General features: G+C 35.5%; 1 protein-coding gene across 19 annotated transcripts in view; it reads right to left on the bottom strand.

Moving 5' to 3' along the window:
• Positions 1-21,445, bottom strand: part of LOC134541238 (serine/threonine-protein kinase N) — a 372,780-nt gene that overhangs the window by 37,536 nt on the left and 313,799 nt on the right. For 4 of the 19 annotated variants that reach the window (XM_063384564.1, XM_063384580.1, XM_063384529.1 and 1 more), the window contains exons 7-12: positions 21,084-21,238; positions 19,807-19,894; positions 10,512-10,677; positions 8,174-8,372; positions 1,642-1,874; positions 119-268 (exon numbers count right to left, since the gene is read on the bottom strand). In XM_063384564.1, coding sequence (XP_063240634.1) covers positions 119-268; positions 1,642-1,874; positions 8,174-8,372; positions 10,512-10,677; positions 19,807-19,894; positions 21,084-21,238 — 991 coding nt within the window. The remainder of the gene's footprint in view (positions 1-118; positions 269-1,641; positions 1,875-8,173; positions 8,373-10,511; positions 10,678-19,806; positions 19,895-21,083; positions 21,239-21,445) is intronic. The other 15 variants (XM_063384584.1, XM_063384593.1, XM_063384547.1 and 12 more) reach the window with 4 other exon arrangements.

Below are 21,445 nucleotides of genomic sequence, written 5' to 3'. Positions count from 1 at the left end.
AAGGACAGAGACAGAGCAAGAAGTAGAGAGAGAGAGAAGAGGAATGGCAAGCAGCGCAAGCCAGTCGCCCGGTGTTAGCAGCGGAACACGCGGAAGGGGGGCAGAGAGGCGGCAGTACCTCTTCGTCTGGAAACTGAATGACTGGTTGGGGCGAGGGGGAGTGCTCGTGGCCCGACGACCCCGCGCCGGCAGGGAGCGGCGGTGCAGATGGGCTGGGGTCTCGCTCCTCCGCGTGCAAGAAGTCAAACTCTCGCAGTGCGCTCTGCAACTGCAAAAGGTGGCTAGCGACCGGGTGCAACGATGCAAGGCTGTGTGCACGCCCAACTCCAACTCTACTGGAAGTGCGTATGATACATGCGTGGTGCACCATACAGAATGCTACAACAAGCAATACTGTACACAGAGAACAACATCAAAGAAGACAGACCAAGCAATACACAGCTTCAAATAAAACATAATAACATAACCTAGTGATGGCAAACCTAACACTACTCTAGGAACACCTCAATTGGATCAGTGAAAAACACAAAATTATGCTACAGTTTAAGGTAAAACTAAAATCATTATTCTACATATATACACTAGAAATCTGTATAATAAGAATTTTTACAATATCAACAGAAGGTTTAAGTAGAGATATAAAAAAGGATTAAGTGTTCCGCAATTTTTTCCAAATTTTAATTCAACTCAATAAATAAGTGTCTTTCAATCACACTTTGCCCCCCACTTCATATGTAACCAGAATACAGGCACATCCTGTAACTAAACATAATTTATTCACTCACTGTAACCTACGAATTGCTCACAAACACCTGAAAATTAAAAAAAATTTCCATGTAAGAACCTTGGCGCATTTATTGACTGCTCTACATGATGCTACGTCGGATAGTCTAAGTTTGACGACAGCTATCGTGTCTATCCTGGTCCCTAGGCCCGCTGTTGCCCATAGCCTTCTGGTCTGGGCACGAGTGTCAAAGGTGCTTTTGAGCGGTGAGCGCACCCGAGCGCGGCGGCTGGTGTGATAAATAAGTGTAATCGGACCCGGGCTGCATACTGTCTCTCACGCATCTCATGCGTCCCCCTTCCCTGCTTCCCGCTCGCCGTGCGCCGGTGCGTGGGAGGCAGTCGTAGCTCGCCTGTCATTCGCGACGGACATGTCTGAGCGCCGCTCCGTGCTTCGCCGCTAGCGACTCGTGAGTGGTTCGCCGTTTAGCAGCCAGTGCCTTAACGACATAGACAGAACTACGGACATACATAGACCGAACTGAATGGCGTCTCGAGCGGCCGACAGCTGTTGTCCTGGCCCCCTGTTGTAAGCCACAAGGTGAGAAGCCATTCACTCCCTGAGTTTTAGGCTGGCCGGTGCTCTCGTCATGACAGGGAATCACTCGCAACAGGGGCCAGAGAGCCAGGTGTCGTAAATTTTATACAGTTTAGGTCGAACAATAAGAGCAATTAAGTGGTATGTAACTTCATAAACAAATCTCCTACTAGCCTTCAAGCAGAATAAAAAAGTAAAACAATGCTAACATTTCCTCTAATGAGCGAGGACTACATTGCCATCACTAAGTAACGCACGTCACGAGACCCACTGGAAGAAAGCACACCGAACACCGGAACAGGAACGCCGCTCGCACCCACCTCCACATCCAGTCTGGGTGGCGGGGGCGGCGTGGGCAGAGACGCTCTCTTCCTGCCGCTGATGGCAGAGGGCAGGGGCCCCTCCGGGGGCAACGGGGGCAGCACGGCCACCCCGAGCCCTAGGGGCCGTGCACCGGACAGTCCTGCCACCTGTGGGTCGGGCGACTCGCCCGGTGCTTCCGGCTTGTCCTCGGCCAGCGATAAGTCGAACGAGAGGTGTTGCGGTGGCATTCCTATGCATGGTTCACATCACAATGTACAGTCTATTCATATTCAGCCTTATCTCTGGACACTTAAGGAACCAAAAATATCACTGCCTGTAAAGAGGGAATGAAAGTACATGTTCACATTCTGATAACATAACAATCTGGTTTGCAGAATGTGCCCAACCACTGAATGCCAAATTAACCACCTTTCACTGTTTTGACCGGTCCAAAAATTAGCTTATTTTCATTCATTTACATTAAAATAAGATTTCACACGACAGGAAACTTTTTTTTTTATTCCTGAAAATGGAACATCTTTGCTTTGCTCGATACGTGCCTACAGGCCTCTAGGCTCAAGAAAATTCTGTTCAGGCATGTGGCGGAAAAATATTGAAAGTTAATACTAAGAATGGCTCCGGAAAGGTTCAACTGAGCGTGAATAGGCAATGTGTTATTAAACTGGAAAGTGATGTCAAGAGTCTCACATCACTGACTTTTACAAGAAAGACATAGTGTCCAAAGTGCAATGATTTGGGATAGACCTGATTAGTGGATAATGTAGTCATCGTTTTACTGGTAGCTGGTGAAATAAGAACAATTTAATTTAAATGTAAAATAAATTTGTCTTCATAATCTAAAAGTATAAAATAATACTTTACTCAAATGGAAAAACTATGCTACCTCCAGACAAAATCAAACAAAGCTATAACCAAAAACTAATTTTTGTCTACGGAAGTACAAAGTTTAAGAAACTGAAAAAAGTGTAAATTACATGTTTTCCTTTAGCTTCAGCTTTGGGTAAACTAAAAATCATTTCAGATAAAAAAATTTTTACGCTAGATATTAAGTTTGATGCGTCACTTGCACTACTGCCAACTTACAAGCACACCCACTGCCTTATGAATTGAATCTGAAGAATTTTTTGTATCCCGAAGGAAAGAGTCTTGACCAGAAAAAAAATTATATAATTTTAAAATGCCTTTTTTTTCACTTCCTGACATGTTTTCCAGACATTCTCTCAGAAAGTATTTTGATACCAAGTGTTTTACAGTTTTAACGAGTGGTTATGTTATGGAGACTGAAAATACTGTGAAGTTATTTTAACGATTAGTAAGGTTAGGTTAGCTAAACTAAATAAAGTAGTGCATCAACTCATACCATTTGGCATAAACAGGGCAGAATCTACATGATGTTATTACAACATTGTAAAAACTACGTACATGTAAACAACATAAGAAAACCAATTGTAACATGACCTATTTTTTTCATATAATTAACAAATATTTCTTGGCGTAAACTATAAAATTAAATCTTTTTGACTGCAAACAAATTTTTTTTCTCTATTCAAGAACATTTTTGTCTCACGTCAAGTAATAAAAGACAATTTACGTAAAACAAGATTTGTATAAATATAAATTGTGTAGTAGCTTCTATTTTGAGCAAAACCAGCCACCTTTTTCACTAAATAACCAAGAATATGAAGATACAAGATATATAAATTTGTGTTGTACCTACAGAAAAAAAGCTACGTATCACATTTGTGGCATTCATTAATAAAAATGATTGGTATTGTAGTGGGAAAAAAACAAAATTTGCAATATTGAAATAATCTCTATGATTTTTTTTTTTTTTTTTTTCCCTGTTTACATATTTATGATGTACTGTATGGGCATGGCGTTTTCAGAAATGGCGATGATCAACTCTTGTAAACAGCTGTATTCCATGCCAAAATTAAAGTTTTAACAAAATTTTGTAGACATTCGTGTCATAATTAAACCGTAGCTATCGCAAAAAACGTCATTAACCAACTATTCGTGAAAATATAATGTCCCTACTGATCAGTTATCACTTTATTGCATACAAAAACCATGCAAAAATATACTAAGTTTATGCCAGATATTAGAATCCATAATTACCACTCACTCCTACACAGTGACAACTAGAGATGTGCGAAAGTGACTCCATCCACACAAAATGAAAGTGAAAGAAAATTTATCAAGTTTCGCGAAAGTGAAACGAAAATGAATTTCTCTACGAGATAAATCTATTCTTAACGAAAGTTACCGTGTTTTATCGCATAATCGTCGCATGATGTTTTTGGTCCTGCTAGTAGATGCTGAGTGCTTTGTGTAAGTATCTTTTCCGTATAAAACAATGTATTGAAAGTAGAAATCTAATATTTATTCGGTCATTACTACTTACTTAATAAATTAACGGAAAAATACGAAGTTGTTTGACGTGTAAATTTTCTTATGAAGACGTTTTTAAACGTTATTTCCCTTATCTGATCGTCTGCGTCGCGCGGTGTAGGTAAAATCTAAAATTTAATTTCGGTCATTACCACTTATTAATTTAATTAACGGAAATACAAAGTTGTCTGACGTGTAAATTTTCTTTTAAAGACATTTTTAAACGGTATTTCCTTTATCTGATTGTCTGCGTTACTGCGGCGTACCGCTTACAAAAATGTAGCCAGCGCATCATTCATGTTTGGTTATGTTGCTTAGTGTATAGAGCGCGCGCACGTAGTTGAATATCAATATCTCGCCAATTGGATGCAACGCGCGCTCTCTGTCAGGCGCCGAGTTAACTACATTTGATCAGGGACCGGAAAGTTACTTTTAAAAAGTAACTCAGTTACAGTTACAAATACTCAATTGGAAATGTAACCCTGTTACAACTACAAGTTACACTACTGAAAATAAATCAGTTACAGTTACAGTTCTGAGAAAAGTAACTGTAAGTTACTTTAACAGTTACTTTGTGAAAAACTAAAAATGTGATATGTAATATTGTTATAATTAAAAGCTAATAAAACATATTGTGTTTAGTAAAGATATATGTTTATTTAAACTGAAAAATTTTTAATTAGGTCTTAAATTACATTGAGTAATTAGTTTACACTACAAAATAATGAAATGTTCGTTCGTTCGTTCGGATCATCTTATTGTTCGCAGCACCACACAACAAGCACTTCACAATAAGGTTATTTTGATCACTCGACCGAACTTCGAAATAATTAGAATATGAAGGCCACGGCAACGAAAGTTCTGGACTGCTTTCTAGGCTTCTCGCTTCATTAGATTCTGTCATTGTTTTCGCGCATGTGCACAGGTAGGTTAATTAATTAAACAGAACAGCAGTAAACCCGCATGTCGCAAATATGAAATAAATGACAATCAAAATACGAGCGCAGGCTAGCCAACAGCAGTTTTACAAGTACAAGAAATACTATCGCAAATAATATGCTTGTCGGGATTTTCGTTCTGGGATTGAAAAAAATCAACAAATCGTTGTTCGTTCAATAAGAAATACATTTTAAAAATGTAACGCAAGAAGTAACGACAATTATCGTTACTTTAAGGCGGAAAAATGTAATTCAGTTACAGTTACAGTTACTGAAAACTTAATATATTGCGTTACCACGATCGTTACCATAAAAAGTAACTGTTACAAATAACGTCGTTACTAGTAGCGCGTTACTTCCAGTCCCTGCATTTGATAGCCCACATTCTTTCGTGGCAAGTGTGTACTACGACATGTTAGTTCACGTCAGATTCAAGTGGCTTGCGTTCGCGTTAGAGTTTTGGTTTTTCTATTTAAAGTTGAAGAAAGGTTTTTGTTTAAGGAATTATTAATATAGATTGTTTGGCATGCTAATGTATACTCCACCTTTTTTTAAATAAACGTACTTTCCATGAGCGGGTTTTGTTTTTATAAATAACTTTACCTAAGAAAAATTTTTTTTTCCCGCATAATCGTCGCACCCCTACTTTTCATACTTGATTTTAAAATAAAATGTGCGACGATTATACGAGAAAACATGGTAAGCGAAATTATCATGTGCATGGTACTGACGAAAAAATACGTGACTACTGCGGAACAGCCGCCATCTTGCACCACTGTCACACATGGCTAGCTCAGGAAGCTGTAGACCAGGCAAAGGGACATCGTCAAAAAAAAACATAACAAATGGTTGCTGCCGAGTGGTCATTACACGCAGTGACTTGTTGACCTTTTTGTCTAATTGGCTGTATATTATGATGATTTTTTATGCCGGACAGAGTATGTAAAATTTAAATAAAGCCGACGACAATGTTTATGTTTGGCCGTGCGCGAAAAAAAGTAGGTACGTTCTTTGTTTATGTGTATACGGTAAATACTAAATAGTGTACTAACAGTTCTGGAATGTATGTTTTACGAATATAGTACCTAAACTACTGTGTGAAAGCAAATGAATCAGTTAATTTTTCAAATATTGCATGATTTTGTTTTGATACCTAGGCCTACTGTAATCATGTTTGAATTTTGTTTACTTTATCGGCCATGTTTGTTCACATTATGATTTTACCATATTTTCATCGTGAGTTTTTTTCATCACCACGTAAATTAATCTTAACGGAAATCTTTTTTCTAATTAATGTCTTTATATGATTTGCATTAGGGATGGGGCGAATCCTGATTTCCTCGAATCCGAATCCTAACTCAAATCCTCGACTGGAATTGCCGAATCTCAAACCCAAACCCGAATCTTTTAACAGATGATGTCCACATATCTAATGTAAGTGAGATGTATTCTGCTTGCACTAAAAGTCCCTTGACTTTATCACATGTAGTTTGGTACATTTCTGGTATAGCCTAAGTGTATATAAAGACAAAAATTTTTTCTTGAGAAATTTCAGTTTTAGTATAGATTAGCGGTTAGGATTTTTTCTATAAATAAGCTAGAGGTCTGCGAGCCTAAGAATTTTACTTCGAGCCGAGCTCGAGCTTTTGTGGTACAGTTACACTTTTGGTAAATTATTTTTATCTTAAACTTAGTATAATGTTTGAATAAAGTATTAAAATGAAGTGGGCTTATTAATTTTGGGTAACTATTTACAGTGTGTGTTTACATTTTGCACTGCTAGAAAAAAATAACATTTTTTTCCATTGAATCTTACCTGTTTCCATTGGTTCATTAGTAACTGATATCATCCAACTAACATAACCAAGTATATGTTTGTGTAAATGTAACATATGTTTGGGAAAATTTCATCCTTGTCAATTTTTCTGGAGTCCTTACTGAGATTCAACAAACTTAGCACCAAAAATCATGTTGTTTGAAAAGTACATTCACATTGTTTCAACAATTCCACTTTTCAGCACAATAATTCTGAGAGAGATTGTCACAGAGTATTAAATTCTGTTCTTTAATCTATCATGCAGAACAATAATTTGTTTAACATCCTTTTTTTTTTCAACAATGTTCTTTAATTTAATATGTCATAAATAAATAATACATTACTATCACGGTAAATATACATCTCAGTTGTTACGGTAACTATAGTGCAAATATGGTAGCTATCATGCTTCTGTAGTAATTATGGTATTCTACAAAGAATCTTTAGCTCTTTTTATGGTAATTATCTTAAAATAACTATTGGGTTTGTACTGTAGTTATGGTACATCATCCATATTTCTTCGTATGTTGTTGTTCATTTGTCTTTTCTTCATATTTACGTGCGCCATTATTTGAGACAGGAAGTTTCAGAAAAAATTTTAACGGACTTTATATCACACATTTAATGGCGTAAATGATGAGACCTCGGGCAATTTAAATGCTTTATACGGAAAAACCTACCATGCGGAACCTCGTAAGCGAGTTTTACTGTATTTTTTTCCGTAAATAGTAAAAACAGAATCCTTTGACGAATCCTATATCAGACCCGCCGAATCTTCGAATCCCTAGGATTCGGCGGATATTGGATTCGGTCGCCCCATCCCTAATTTGCATATGTTATTACGTTATTAGTAATAACATATGCAAACCATATAAAGACATTACATTTTTATTAAATTACGAGTTTTTTTCAACTAGAACAAACAAACTTCGGTAAGCTATTGAACTTTCGTTTGGCTCGAAATATTTAGCTAAAAACGAACTTTGACAGATAAAATTCTTGCCCAAATCGAAAATGAAAGTAGCAAAATTTCGATTTCGGTTTCGGTATACCGAACATTCGCACAACCCTAGTGACAACATAACCCAGCCTTTAAACAATTTAAAAAGAACACAGATTTGCAAAGCAAAAATTTCAAAAGTCTAAAATAAGTTTCAGGATTTATTTATGTTCAGTATGTTTCCAAAAGTAACATGAGCTACATATGCAAAATTTATCTTACAGAATGCTGATTACACACAATATTTTTCAGAAACGTCACTATGTTTCTCTGTGTCCTTAATGAACTGATAACACTCCATTATTCTGTAACTGGCTGTCCTAAATCTGTAACAATTATGGGAAAACTGTAATACTTGGAAGCAGTGCATATGCATTACTTACCTGCAGGAGGACTCTCAGAAGACGCGCGACTGTGGTTGTTCTGTATCGACGGGGAGGATCTCTTAAGCAGCCGACTCCACGTTGCAACATTGATGTTCATCTGCTTCGCTCGCGGGAAGTTCTTAACTTGTTGCTTGAAGATCTTTCGCTGCCGCTGAAGTTTAGGCTTCCTTGATATCATCGGGTTCAGAAACTTTATCTGGAGCACAGAATGGACAATAAGCAAGGTAATTCACTGCCACACAACAAAATGCAAAGATGGAGTAAATATGTAGTGGGGTAAAATGGAGGTAATACTTACAAAAAACAATTTTTACAATTTCCTATTTCTTAGGTAAATTAAAAATAGTTAAAAATGCTGTTGATACATTTTGCAAAATTAAGTAATACAAAATTGCAACTTTTTAAATAATTACCTCTAATTAACTTTACCACTGACTTACCTCATCGTACCTTACTAAACATTCTGTGCATAGCAGTTAATGGAATAACAACCACTACCACCACCACTACCGCCATAACCACAAAAACAACATTTAGAGTTTTGGTTTTCAGAATCTGTACTACAGCTGAATTTGGAAATGCTTTTTTATTACAACTGTGCAAAAGAATAATATCAGGCGATGATCCAGAATTTTAAATTAAGAGCTAGTTATGTCACTCATGCAGACTCTTGTAACAGGGCCTCAAGATGGTGACATACGCTGGATAGTGACTGTACAGGTTAAGCACGTGTTTGTGATCAAATTAAGGATAACCCAATCTAATCCTCAAATACATACTACCAAATCCTTAATATTCAAAGGATTCAATATTTAGGGAAAAAATTCAAAGAAAAATATTAAGAGGAAATAAAGTTAATTAAATATTCAACCTCAGCAATTTACTAGGTAAATTTGTTTTTTCCTATCTATTCTGATAACATTCCCCAAGATATTTTTACTTTTAACATGTAATCATACAAATAAAAATACAATATTTATAGAACCTGGAAAATTAGTAGTGAAACAACCATTTAAAGGGTAGAAAATTTTAACACCATGGTTAATATTTTAAATTTATCGTTGACCCTTGAAACCTAGATTTCGAAGTTGAGCTGTATTTTTTTAAGTACTCTCTGGAGTTAAAAATTGAGATTTTGATTGGAGAAAATTCGGATTTGAATATAACAAATGTATAAAGAATAGAATTAGATCTGTCTTGAAATATGTCACAGCAGTTTTCCAAAACAATATTTCACCCTAAGATTGTTTGATAAAACTATGGAGCAGTTGTTAGTTTCAAGCTGTTTAGCATGAGTGGACTTAAAAAATTCAGACAATGTGGTAATGTACTGTGAGCCTGGGAGCCATACAAAAATGGAATGCAACCATAGAATTCATGAATACACGTGGTTGATTTTCGTTGAGGGTGTGTAACCAAGCTGATAACTACTGTTATACCACACAAAGAATAGCATTATTTATTAGGTCATGTGTTTTGCCTACACACTGGGCATATATGACCACATCAGCCTATCAAATAGCATCAGCAAGTCTTACAGCTCTGGCTCACTCACTGAGTTGGTTATTTAATTTTATTAGCATTCCTATTGTTTAAGGGGCCCTCCTAGTCTGAGGTGTATGTGTGTTAGTGAAACGGAATGATAAGTGTGATGCTCGCTGGTGTTTCTAGTGCGGTATCGACTAAGTGCAAGGCTTTCAACTGGTATCGTCTTCTTATGCATAGGGCAACTATAAGATTTGAGTAGAACCTTATGACCTATGGGGTAATTAAGATAAAGGTGTATTGGAAGTCTCTCAAGTGTTTTTAAGGACCGGTGCCAGATGTTTCATGCCTAACTATTATCATAAAAAAACAACACTTTTAGCCATTTTCACTCTTCTATAGATACAGTTTAGAAATAAAATATGGAAACAAAACTACAAATCCACCCTCAGCATAGTCTTAAATGTTTTTCTCAAACCGAGACAGCTTGGATATCTTGAGTATTTTTCAAACTATGTAGTTTTTCTGAAGCTCTGCACACTGCTAGTCTGTGCCCACGTAACCTGGGGCCTTAAGGACTATTCCAGTGAATTTATCATGATAGTGCTCTTGTACATAAAGTTTCATTTTTAATTTCTGTTATCAGATATTTCAAAATTATTATTAAATGGTGGTAAAGGGCCATTGGGATATTTTATAACTGGAAAATAATGTTAAGTAAATATCTGATGAGAAAATTTGCGACCCAACAACACATGCACAATTGAGAGAAATTGAACAACAGTAATAACAAGAAAATGAAATAGCCAACCTGGCATGCGAAACAGAGCCATGACATGAGCGCAGTTACCTCTGCAAACAGCAAGCCCTGTGGCTCCAGCTGGAGCGCCATGCCGTGGCGAATGTCATCAATGAACTCCTCCAACCGCAGAAACTTGACAGCGCACAGGGAACGCCAGTCCCGCCAGTAGATACCTATCTCCAGCTCTCTGGACCGGTCCAGATCTATAGAGAACCTGCACACAGCAACATCAGGCGTCCGTGCTATTCAGTAGAACTATGTCCACGAGTTTCTCAAGGGACTTCAATTTACAAGCTAACCAAGGGTTCAATCATGAATAAGTAAAGTAAAAAATAATTTTAACTAATGACCAAGAAGACTTAAATTCTTAAAAGTGTTTCTAATAATGATATCACCCCAATGTAGTTTAAACTGTTTTCACACATCATTCAACTGAATTCATTAAAATTGTAGCCACAGTGGTAATTTAAGTGAAATCATTCTGTAGCTTCTCATTTATTTCTTGTTACGTTTTTTCTCAACTCAGCAAACAGCGATGAACCAATTTTTTCTAATAGTTGTTCCTTTTTTAATTTAAGTATGGTAGAAGTGATTAAGTGTAAGACTAAGCTAAAAGTCTTAACTTTGTAGTTAATTAATAATATAGGTACCAACAATGTACTATCCACAAAAGAGAAAATAGTATTTTCAAGTGATATTAATTCAAGCAACTTGTCAATTTTTATACAAAATTTGTACTTCTAAATTCTAAATTACACTATACTATCATTATCGAAAATTACTATGTCTGTTCAAAAATAAAAATCCATATTTAACTATATCATGGAAAATTTGGTTTATTATGAGATTAAAATTAAAACAGTAAAGTACACATAATATTTAAAACACTAACAACTGAAGTAAACTGCTGAACTTGTAATGTTGCAAGACCCTGCCCTCCTAATTAAATAATTTTTCTTTTAAACTATTTTTATGCATGTAAATATTTCTTAAAAAGTCTTTCTAATGATATTTTACCGTTTGTTATATATTTTAGGGTTGATATTTTTCACTTGCTATGTTTTTAAGAAGGTATTTATTATTTTATTAGACATTTTTAAATCATAACTATTTTTTTTGTATTTATTCACAAATGAGCTGCTGGACTAGATTTTTGCATGTTTAGGCCTACTTTTTCAGGATATTTCTAAATGATTTTAATTTTGAAAAGTAATTCGTATTATAATTATTGTTCTTAAATTTTATTAACGTGTTGTAATATAATTATAAATCACGGGACTGTGTCTGGGCTGGTGTGATGGTTAGAAAGAGAGGCATGAGAGGCCTGTAAGTGTGAGTGAGAAAGGAACAGTGTTTCCCCGCCAACCGAGATAAAGACGGTAATTTCCCCCCTGCATGGGAACTGAGTGATAACTGCTGTCTCATGGTGTGGGAGAGAGAACGAGAATGGAAGTCCCCGATTTCGATGTAAAATTGAAAAGAGACAGATCAGGGGAAGCCCAGAGTTTTGTGTGTAAAAGGTTGTTTCATGTATTGTAACTTGTTCTGTGATTGGCTTGTATCTGTAAGAATGAATGAAGAGTGTGTGTGATTGGTCGGTGAGGTCATGTGACGTCTACTCCCTGCGTGGAGGAGACGAGTTCATGAGATCACCAGTCGTCTGTCGAACGCTGGACGAGTAGGTCGCGTTCGATGGCTTCTCGCTAAATTATAATGTAATTTATGAAGAGATAATTTCACGTTGGTGGTCGGAGCCAGGCCTATTATTAAATCAACCTAATTTTTATATATTTCGTTTCAGGTATAATTAGAAATTACGGCCACCTTCGTAGGCGTTTTGGCTCGGGGCGAGATTCGTTTTCGCTGGGTGCGGCCCTGTTCCAGGTCGCACCATCTTCGTGTTCTTGCAGTAAAACATTACTGAAGGACTTCATCTACGATATTATTTTTCGGTAATTTCTCATCATGCGAGCTACCAGCAGTTTTTCGACGGGCAGATGTATGTGGACTGAATGAGTAACCTCTTTTGAAAGTGTTTGGAATCGTCTGTGCAACATTCTATTTAAAAATAATAAAAACATCAAAAATTTGCAATCGGCGTTGAACTGTTTATTTTGTATATAACGAACCGTTATATTTGGCGCCCGGCCGCGCGGCTTGAATTTGGACACGACCCTGAGAGCAAGACGGACATTTTCGGCGGTAAACAAAGATGATCTCCCAGAACTTTCGGCGCAGCTGAGCGGTGAATGCAGTTTTTCTCCGCGGCGAGAGACAACGGGCTGTTGCAGCGAGTGAAGAGTTCCAGAGAGACGACGGATAACGGTACTTCGAGGGACAGAGCGACCCAAGGCACCGTGGGACTTCAGGCCTGTCGCGTCGCGGGAATTCGAGATCGTCACTTCGCGGGACACCGTGGGATGAGTCGCCGATAATAGCAAGTGGAAAATTTAAGAAAACTGTATTATTTGTATTGGTTTTGAGAATTTAACTTGTATTTGTGTAAAATTTGGTAATTTCTATATGTCAACATGGATAACACTAGTATCAACAGTAGCGAATCAGATTTTATGGGTTTTCAGGAAACTGTAGAAAATTCCGAACAGTCAAATCCAAATTTGGAGACAAGTTTAATTGAACAGGATTTTTCATGTCAACAGGAAAAACTTGTAAACATGGAACATCCTGCCGAACTAGGTCAGGATATGGAACCCCGCACAATTAGCAGCCCAGTTGAGGTTATGGGGGGGTTAGACCAAATCTTGCAGTTACTTTTGTCAATGAACCAGAAAATGGAACAGGGACAACAGGAAATGAAACAAAACAGTCAGGAAATGATGCGGGACATGACACAAGAAATTGAACGGGGACAACAGGAGTTGAAACAGGAATTAAAACAGGATCTTACTAGTAAAATTGAACAGGGACAGAATGAAACCAACAACAAAATAGATCAGGCAATTCACAAAATTGAGGTAAATTCACAAGAGATTGCTAAGTTAAGGAGCGAAATAGGAACACAGTTGCGACAGGAATTTGGCAGGGTGGAGAACAAATTTGATGACTTTAAAATTAATAAACAGCTAGCCATGTGTACAAACAAAGTAGATGGGTGTGCAAATAATGTGGCAGAAATGCAAGTGGAAAGGGAACTAACTAGTTTAGGAACTTGTGAAATGAAAGTAATAGTGTCAAAAGAAAATATTGAATTCTTTGGACATGATGTAAATGAAAAAATAAACATTGAAAACACATTTGAAAAATTTCATGATGAAGTAAACAGGGAATGTTCGGATAATATAGAGAAAACATTTTGTAAAATAAGAGTTAATGGACATGTGAACAGGATTTTCTGTAAACTGATGAAAAAAGTAGAAATTGAAATGCAAACGTTCTCAGATACACTTAAGGATGAGTTTGCTGAGGAATTGATCTGTGAATTGAGTTTTGCAGATTGCGGAGAAATGATAACAGGGAGATTTTGTCAAAATGTAAGCAGCAATGTACGAAGATGTGGGTTGTGTATACTGAATAGGGTACAAACTGAAATTTTCGCACTGATCCATGTGAGAAAAACTGTGCAACTTGTTCAGAGGTTTTTTGTGTGGAAGCATGTGTACAGAAGTATCGCAGAGATAGTAAACAGTTTTTTGTTCTGTTCAAAGGCAGAAGAAAGTTATGGTAAATGGACAGGGGTGATGCAACCTCTGGAAACAGTGTGTGTAGACTTGCTTGGCCCACTGCCAAGATGGAAGGGTAGAGTCAAAACCAGTTTTGTAGTGTTTGATGTTTTTTAAATTTTTTTGCCATTTTTTTGTAAATGTTTTTCAGATTTTTTATTTTTTGAATTGTATACTTTTTAATTATGTTTTGTATTTTGTAGAGTTTTTGTATTTTTTGAAGAATAGTTATAGTATAATATAGAAATACACAAATAAGATTTATGACAGCAAATTTTTACCAGATTCTTAGAGAGAAGGAAGATAAATACATCAAAGTTAATGTGAATATTTTCTGTTGTAATAATAATAATGGTATAAATTATTTTTGAGTAGACAGTTATTAAATATTATGTGAAGAAATGCTTACATTATGAGAATTGCATTGCACTTGGCTAATGTTTGATTTGTTTAATGCTGTGACATGGGAAGATGTTGACTAAAATTTATTATGAGTTTTTTTTTTTTGAGAAAAAATACAATTTTGAAATGGTTAAATATTTTAAATTCAAGTGCCACACATATTGGTAATGCTAAATGTTTATTTTGGATTAAATGACAGGGTGACAACATCCTATATTAAAGGTGTGAAATGTGATGCTATACGTTAATGAATAAAAGTCGTCGAGTTTTGAAGCTGCAGAAGCAGGTGTGTGTTAATGATGGCCAGAGTTTAGGTGAATTTTTGTATTGCCCAAAATAATGCAGCAAAGGTATTTTTCTTGGTGTAATGTGTTTTGTGAGGCAGCTGGGGGGCCAGGAGGTTAATTTTAAATGTGTTTCCGGCATGGAGTCCGATGTTTTTTTTTTTGCAAGGGTGAGTCCCTTCTCCTTGGTTGCTCCCACCCCTCATCAATGTTAATATATATGCTGCTGTTGCTGAAAGGGGAGGTATGATTTGAAACCTGAGGAAGGACATTAGTTCATGTAATTTGTTTTTGGAGAGTAGAAACATACAATTGTATCTTAATGAAGTATTTGTCACGCCATGACTATAGAATTGTCAACTTGTTGTTTATGGAAAATTAAGAGAGGTATGTAAAGCTTAAAATTTGATGTATAATGACAAGTGCTGTGTATATCTTCGTATAATTTTTTGTTTCTAATTTCATTAATAGGTTAGCCGAGCTGACTAGCAGCTAAAAGGGTTATAATTGAGCGTCCCTTACCTTTCGGCTAGCTCAGGAGTTAGGAATGATGGAGAAGGAGGTTGGAATAAGAGTAAATTTGTGTATTTTTATGTGTGATAATAATGTTTTTGTGTAATTTTTATATTATGGTCAATGATACATACTAAGAAATGTAAGCGAATAATGTCAAAAGGAAATGCAGTGTGTTGATAAAGAATTAAGTTTTTGTGTATTTTGGTGTAAATATTATGAGGTTGTGTAACTTTTTAATAAGAAAATTTGAATATGATAAGTGATGATGTAGTGTGTTATAAAAAAGTTTTAAAGTTTCAAATACTTAATTTAATGTTTTTTAGAGTTGTCTTTGTTGTGGAAAGTTTACTATGTGAGTTTCAGTGTCTTAGGAAGTTGATGGCTCTGTTCAGAAGTTAATAGTTCATTGGGTTATCAATGTTGAGCAGACTAATCCTAATTTTGAAATAAGGGTTGTCCAGTGGTTGAAGTTATGATAGAGGTATTGTGAAGATACTTAGAAATTTATAATTTTAGAATTTGATAAGTTGTTTTTTTTTTTTTTGATGGAGTTTAGGAAAATTTTGTGTCAACAGTTTTGAAGTGATAGTGTTGTCAAGTTTTTATTAGTGCAGATATGAAGAGTGGAGATATTGGTTAATTTGTGGGGTAAAGTGGTTGTTCCATGAGATTTGAGGAGTTTTTCCATGAGCAGCAGAGAATAATGGTAACTGTGGTTTTTAATGGGTTTTAAAGGAGATAATTTGTTTTGAGGTTATTCGTCGTCGTCATTGAGGTTAGAAGTTTTTATCGTCGTTGAGAAGTTTTATCGTCGTCAAGGTGGTCATGGAGACGTAATTCCTGAAGTTTTTGTATTTGTCGTCGTTGAGGTAGTTATGGAGGCTATTACAGCTGGTGTTGAGGTTCCACGGTTGTAAAAGTAAGTTGTTCAGAGTTTTTTGTTGTTATTGAGGATTCTTCGTTGACCAGGGGGTGTCTGCTTGAAGCTTGTAGAGAAACCAGTTTCAAAGTTATTTGTATTTTGCACTGATGAGAGGGAGATAACCGTTTGTGAAGAGTTGTTGACACTTGGTAGAAAAAGAGATGTTTTCAAATTTTTGGGTGTTTATTAAAGGAATTGTTATTGCAATTTTTAAGTAACGACATTTTGTAATTTATATATAAATAAGGGTTTTAATTACTGGATGCATTTATTTCTCAGGATGTTTTGTATTTATTTTGTACAGATTAGTTTTTCACTTTTGTAACTTTTCAATTAAATGTAGTGTTAATTTAATTGAAAAGTTGGGGGGGGGGGGGGGGGGGGGGTAATGTAATGTTGCAAGACCCTGCCCTCCTAATTAAATAATTTTTCTTTTAAACTATTTTTATGCATGTAAATATTTCTTAAAAAGTCTTTCTAATGATATTTTACCGTTTGTTATATATTTTAGGGTTGATATTTTTCACTTGCTATGTTTTTAAGAAGGTATTTATTATTTTATTAGACATTTTTAAATCATAACTATTTTTTTTGTATTTATTCACAAATGAGCTGCTGGACTAGATTTTTGCATGTTTAGGCCTACTTTTTCAGGATATTTCTAAATGATTTTAATTTTGAAAAGTAATTCGTATTATAATTATTGTTCTTAAATTTTATTAACGTGTTGTAATATAATTATAAATCACGGGACTGTGTCTGGGCTGGTGTGATGGTTAGAAAGAGAGGCATGAGAGGCCTGTAAGTGTGAGTGAGAAAGGAACAGTGTTTCCCCGCCAACCGAGATAAAGACGGTAATTTCCCCCCTGCATGGGAACTGAGTGATAACTGCTGTCTCACGGTGTGGGAGAGAGAACGAGAATGGAAGTCCCCGATTTCGATGTAAAATTGAAAAGAGACAGATCAGGGGAAGCCCAGAGTTTTGTGTGTAAAAGGTTGTTTCATGTATTGTAACTTGTTCTGTGATTGGCTTGTATCTGTAAGAATGAATGAAGAGTGCGTGTGATTGGTCGGTGAGGTCATGTGACGTCTACTCCCTGCGTGGAGGAGACGAGTTCATGAGATCACCAGTCGTCTGTCGAACGCTGGACGAGTAGGTCGCGTTCGATGGCTTCTCGCTAAATTATAATGTAATTTATGAAGAGATAATTTCACGTTGGTGGTCGGAGCCAGGCCTATTATTAAATCAACCTAATTTTCTTTTTTTTTTTTTCCCGGATATAACTTAACTAGAAATTGCGGCCACCTTCGTAGGCGTTTTGGCTCGGGGCGAGATTCGTTTTCGCTGGGTGCGGCCCTGTTCCAGGTCGCACCATCTTCGTGTACTTGCAGTAAAACATTACTGAAGGACGCTATTTTTTCCGTTATTTCTCATCACGCGAACTACGAGCAATTTTCGACAGTCAGATATACATGTGAAACGAGTGAATGAACAATTGTAAGTGTTTGGATTCGTCGGGGCATTCTGTTTGGAAAAAAATAAAAAACAACAAAAATTACAATCGGCGTTGAACTGTTTATTTTGTATTTTACGAACCGTTATAAACTTCAATTCAATATTATTGAGATGGATACAAATAATGTTTTGATGTCACATGTTTGATCACATTAGGCACTTAAAATTTTCAGAATTAGATTTGATTATTTAAAATTTTGGTTATATAACAACAATTCATTATGAAAAATCAGACTAGTCCATAATACAATATTTAGTTGTTTCAGAGTAAAAAACAAATTTTAAATTGCACTAGGTTGTTGGTGCCCATTTTTGCAATTTCTAAAGAGGCTAGTATCCTAAATTATTTTGCTCCCATCATTTTATGTTATTGCTAATTGTTTTAAAGTGATCTAATATTTATACGAGTTTTACATACTAATACATATTTATTTAATAGTTTTTAGACTCTTAAAAATAATTTTTTTTATTTGTCAATACTAGCATGAACTAACACCGAGGCAACACAGAAAGCTACACTATGTTCGTGATGTTTGCTATGTTTGCTGCACTAGGTGGCCAGACAGGATAGTTTAGTTCGCGATGTCGGAGACACGCATGCAGTGGGATTCAAGTGACAATTCCGACAATGATAATATTCTGCTGGATCTCCAGTATGTAAACGTTGAAAAGAAATGGGTTCATGAAGTTAATCTAAAAATAAATTATTTGGAGAATTTCATCATTTGTTGAAGCAGTTGCACGAGGAAAAAGCCAAGTTTATGGATTATTTCAGCATAAATACAACTCAGTTTGACAGAATTCCCTTGAAATCAAATCCCAGGCATTGTCCTGCATATCCTGCCTTCTATATTCTTCCATTATTTATTCCATAAACATGGGTATGTTCATTATTCTTCAATAAAATGATTCGTTAACGTGATGACGTTGCAAATATAGCAAACAGTTTCCTGTGGCCAAAAATACCCAAGATGCAGCTTACTATATTTTACTCGCGTAGCGAACATAGCAAGCATAGCACCATGTGTGACCATAGCTTTCAAGTATGTAATTGTGTTGAATACAGTTCTAATCAATCGCTTGTGTACGTAGCCTTTGACAGGTATTACTTTTTTTTGTATATCATTCATAAATGAGTACAAATTTGGATTTTCCAAAAACCTGAAATAAATCAGGTTTGTAGGATTGTGGGGAAATCCATTTTTAAAGGATTTTCAAATGATATACAAAAATTAAGTAATAAACAATCAACCAAACGCACAAATGATTTATTTTAAACTGTACACAACACGATTAGATACTCTTTAGTTCATGCTAAGTTTGACATAAATATTGACCTTTCAGTTTCTGAAAACCATTAAATAAATATTTATGAAATTTATTGAACATTTTATATATAATCTACAATAAATTATAATATGAATTTATTTATAATGATGCAAAAACACAAAATTATGAAAGCAAAATAATTTAGGATACAACCCTCTCGAGTTGCTACACTCATGGCAATGTGACCTAAATTTATGAATGATTTAATTGTCTCTAGTTCTGAAAATGACTCGAAAATTACAAGGAATTGGTTTGGTGCAAAAAAATTCTACACTTTTATCATATAAATATTATTCAATATTTCATTTTAAAACTTTTGCACAACTTCCACATTTAAGAAATCTTTCTTCCTCTAGTTTTCGCTGCTGAATGACCAAAACATTAGGTTGGTCACATGAACAATTAGCTGGTTGCTTTAGTCCAAGTATGAACACAACATTTCAATGACTAAAAACCAATATATAGCTATACACAGCTAACAAATTTAACATTCCTTCTATTCCAACCCAAATCCAAGCCATAATTCAAACACTGATATACTATAAATCAAAACAATCTGATATTTAAACTTTAACTAAATGTTAAGGCACATGAAATAGCACATGAAATAATAAATCCTAGAAATAATTTAGAATCGTGGAAATGCCTATGCTTGACTGTGCCTTCTGCATTAATGCTGTATTCTGTTATTTACCTTTGGTCCCACGCCTGCTGGGAACAGGGCTTCCAATTGGTCTGTGCAACCGTTTGGTTGTCCAGCTTGATAACTGCCATTATTTCATCTAAAAAAATAATACAATAATATACATATATATATTAAAGCTTCAAACTTCATTTGTTCAGTATAATGAAAACAGGAAGAAATATTTCAACTTAAATTTATCTGCACCCAATACTAAAAGCCTAAGTAACATTACTCCATTACAAAGCTTATTACATGCATACTCATGCACAAACTTTTGGTCTAATAAGTTTAAGCAATTCTCCCATTTTATTGCAATAATTTAAATGGTAGCAAATTATCTGAATTTACACGTTCCAAAAGTAATGCATGCAGAGATTGTATTCTAGTTCTCAAAAATGAACAATTCCTAATACATATGTAGTTAGACAAGATTTTATGGCTTTGTTTGATCAATTTTGTTTTTAAAACAAAAAGGTTTCTTTTATTTTTTATTTTTTACAAATTATGTTTATTTATAAATGTTGTGTACAATTTAAAAAAAATATGACTCCAAACTATTTCCTAAAAATTAATTAACCAAAATAGTGTAGTTTCGACTATTACACTATTCATTTATTAAAATGAAATAAATTGTAACATGCATGTGTAGGACCAAATTAATCTAAACAATAACAATACATCGACAAGCAATTAAATGTTAAAAAAATGTACCAATGCCAGTAATCTAAAAATAAGTTGACAAGGTATGCAGGATCAAATGATCAAACAAATTAAAGTTACTAGTTTCTTCTTTCCATTTGGCCCAGATATTTTAGTACAAACTTAATGCAAAATAAAAGAAAGTCACTGAATTCCATACATTAAAAGATTACATTTTTGTTATTGTGATTTAATTAAAACACATTAATTTCATGATTAAAGTTGCATTTGGCATTATATGGTGTACTGACATGCATTTGAGAGTTATTCACCATAAAATCTTGTCCCTACTAAAAGTTCATTCTTTATTTAGAACATTTTTATGGACATACATCATTGCTGGTATTTACTGTATGTCACCAGGAATGGTGACAGTCCATGAAAAGGGTCTAAATCAATCTTCTCCAATAGAAGAATCATTCAAAGAACAGTTTATTCTTTAGGTCTACTGAACGAGGGAACACTATGCGTATAAAACACGGATTGTTTTACCTCTACTGGGCACTAACACTCTCCACTTGCTTGCCATGCCTGCACCTCTGCGTCTACTGCATGCATACTACACAGGAGAACTGAAACACTCTTACTACTAGTCTCATCCTTGACACTATACGACTTGCTTGAGCTGCGGCCTGTGACTCCCTTCACGAAGGAGCGGAGGTCCCCGGGGCTGGACGTCCCGTCCTTGTCCCGGTGCGATCTTCCGGGAACTTCCTCCAGCAGGTCCTGGCAGCCCATCAACCTGCAAGCGTGGGTCTCTACTAGCACACGGGCACTTATCTTACTGTCTTACACCATACCTAAACAGTGTTCCCATACTCTAACTCTAGACACGTTTTTCCTGTCTCAATTTTGCATGACAACATTGCACTAAAATTATGTATCACAACTCTTTCCACCACACTTAACAAGTCAAATTGGCCATTAAATCATAGATTACACTGTTGTG

Source organism: Bacillus rossius, chromosome 1 (genome assembly GCF_032445375.1).
Source record: "Bacillus rossius redtenbacheri isolate Brsri chromosome 1, Brsri_v3, whole genome shotgun sequence".
NCBI classification, from domain to species: Eukaryota; Metazoa; Arthropoda; class Insecta; order Phasmatodea; family Bacillidae; genus Bacillus; species Bacillus rossius.
This window is presented reverse-complemented; position numbering and strand designations above follow the sequence as displayed.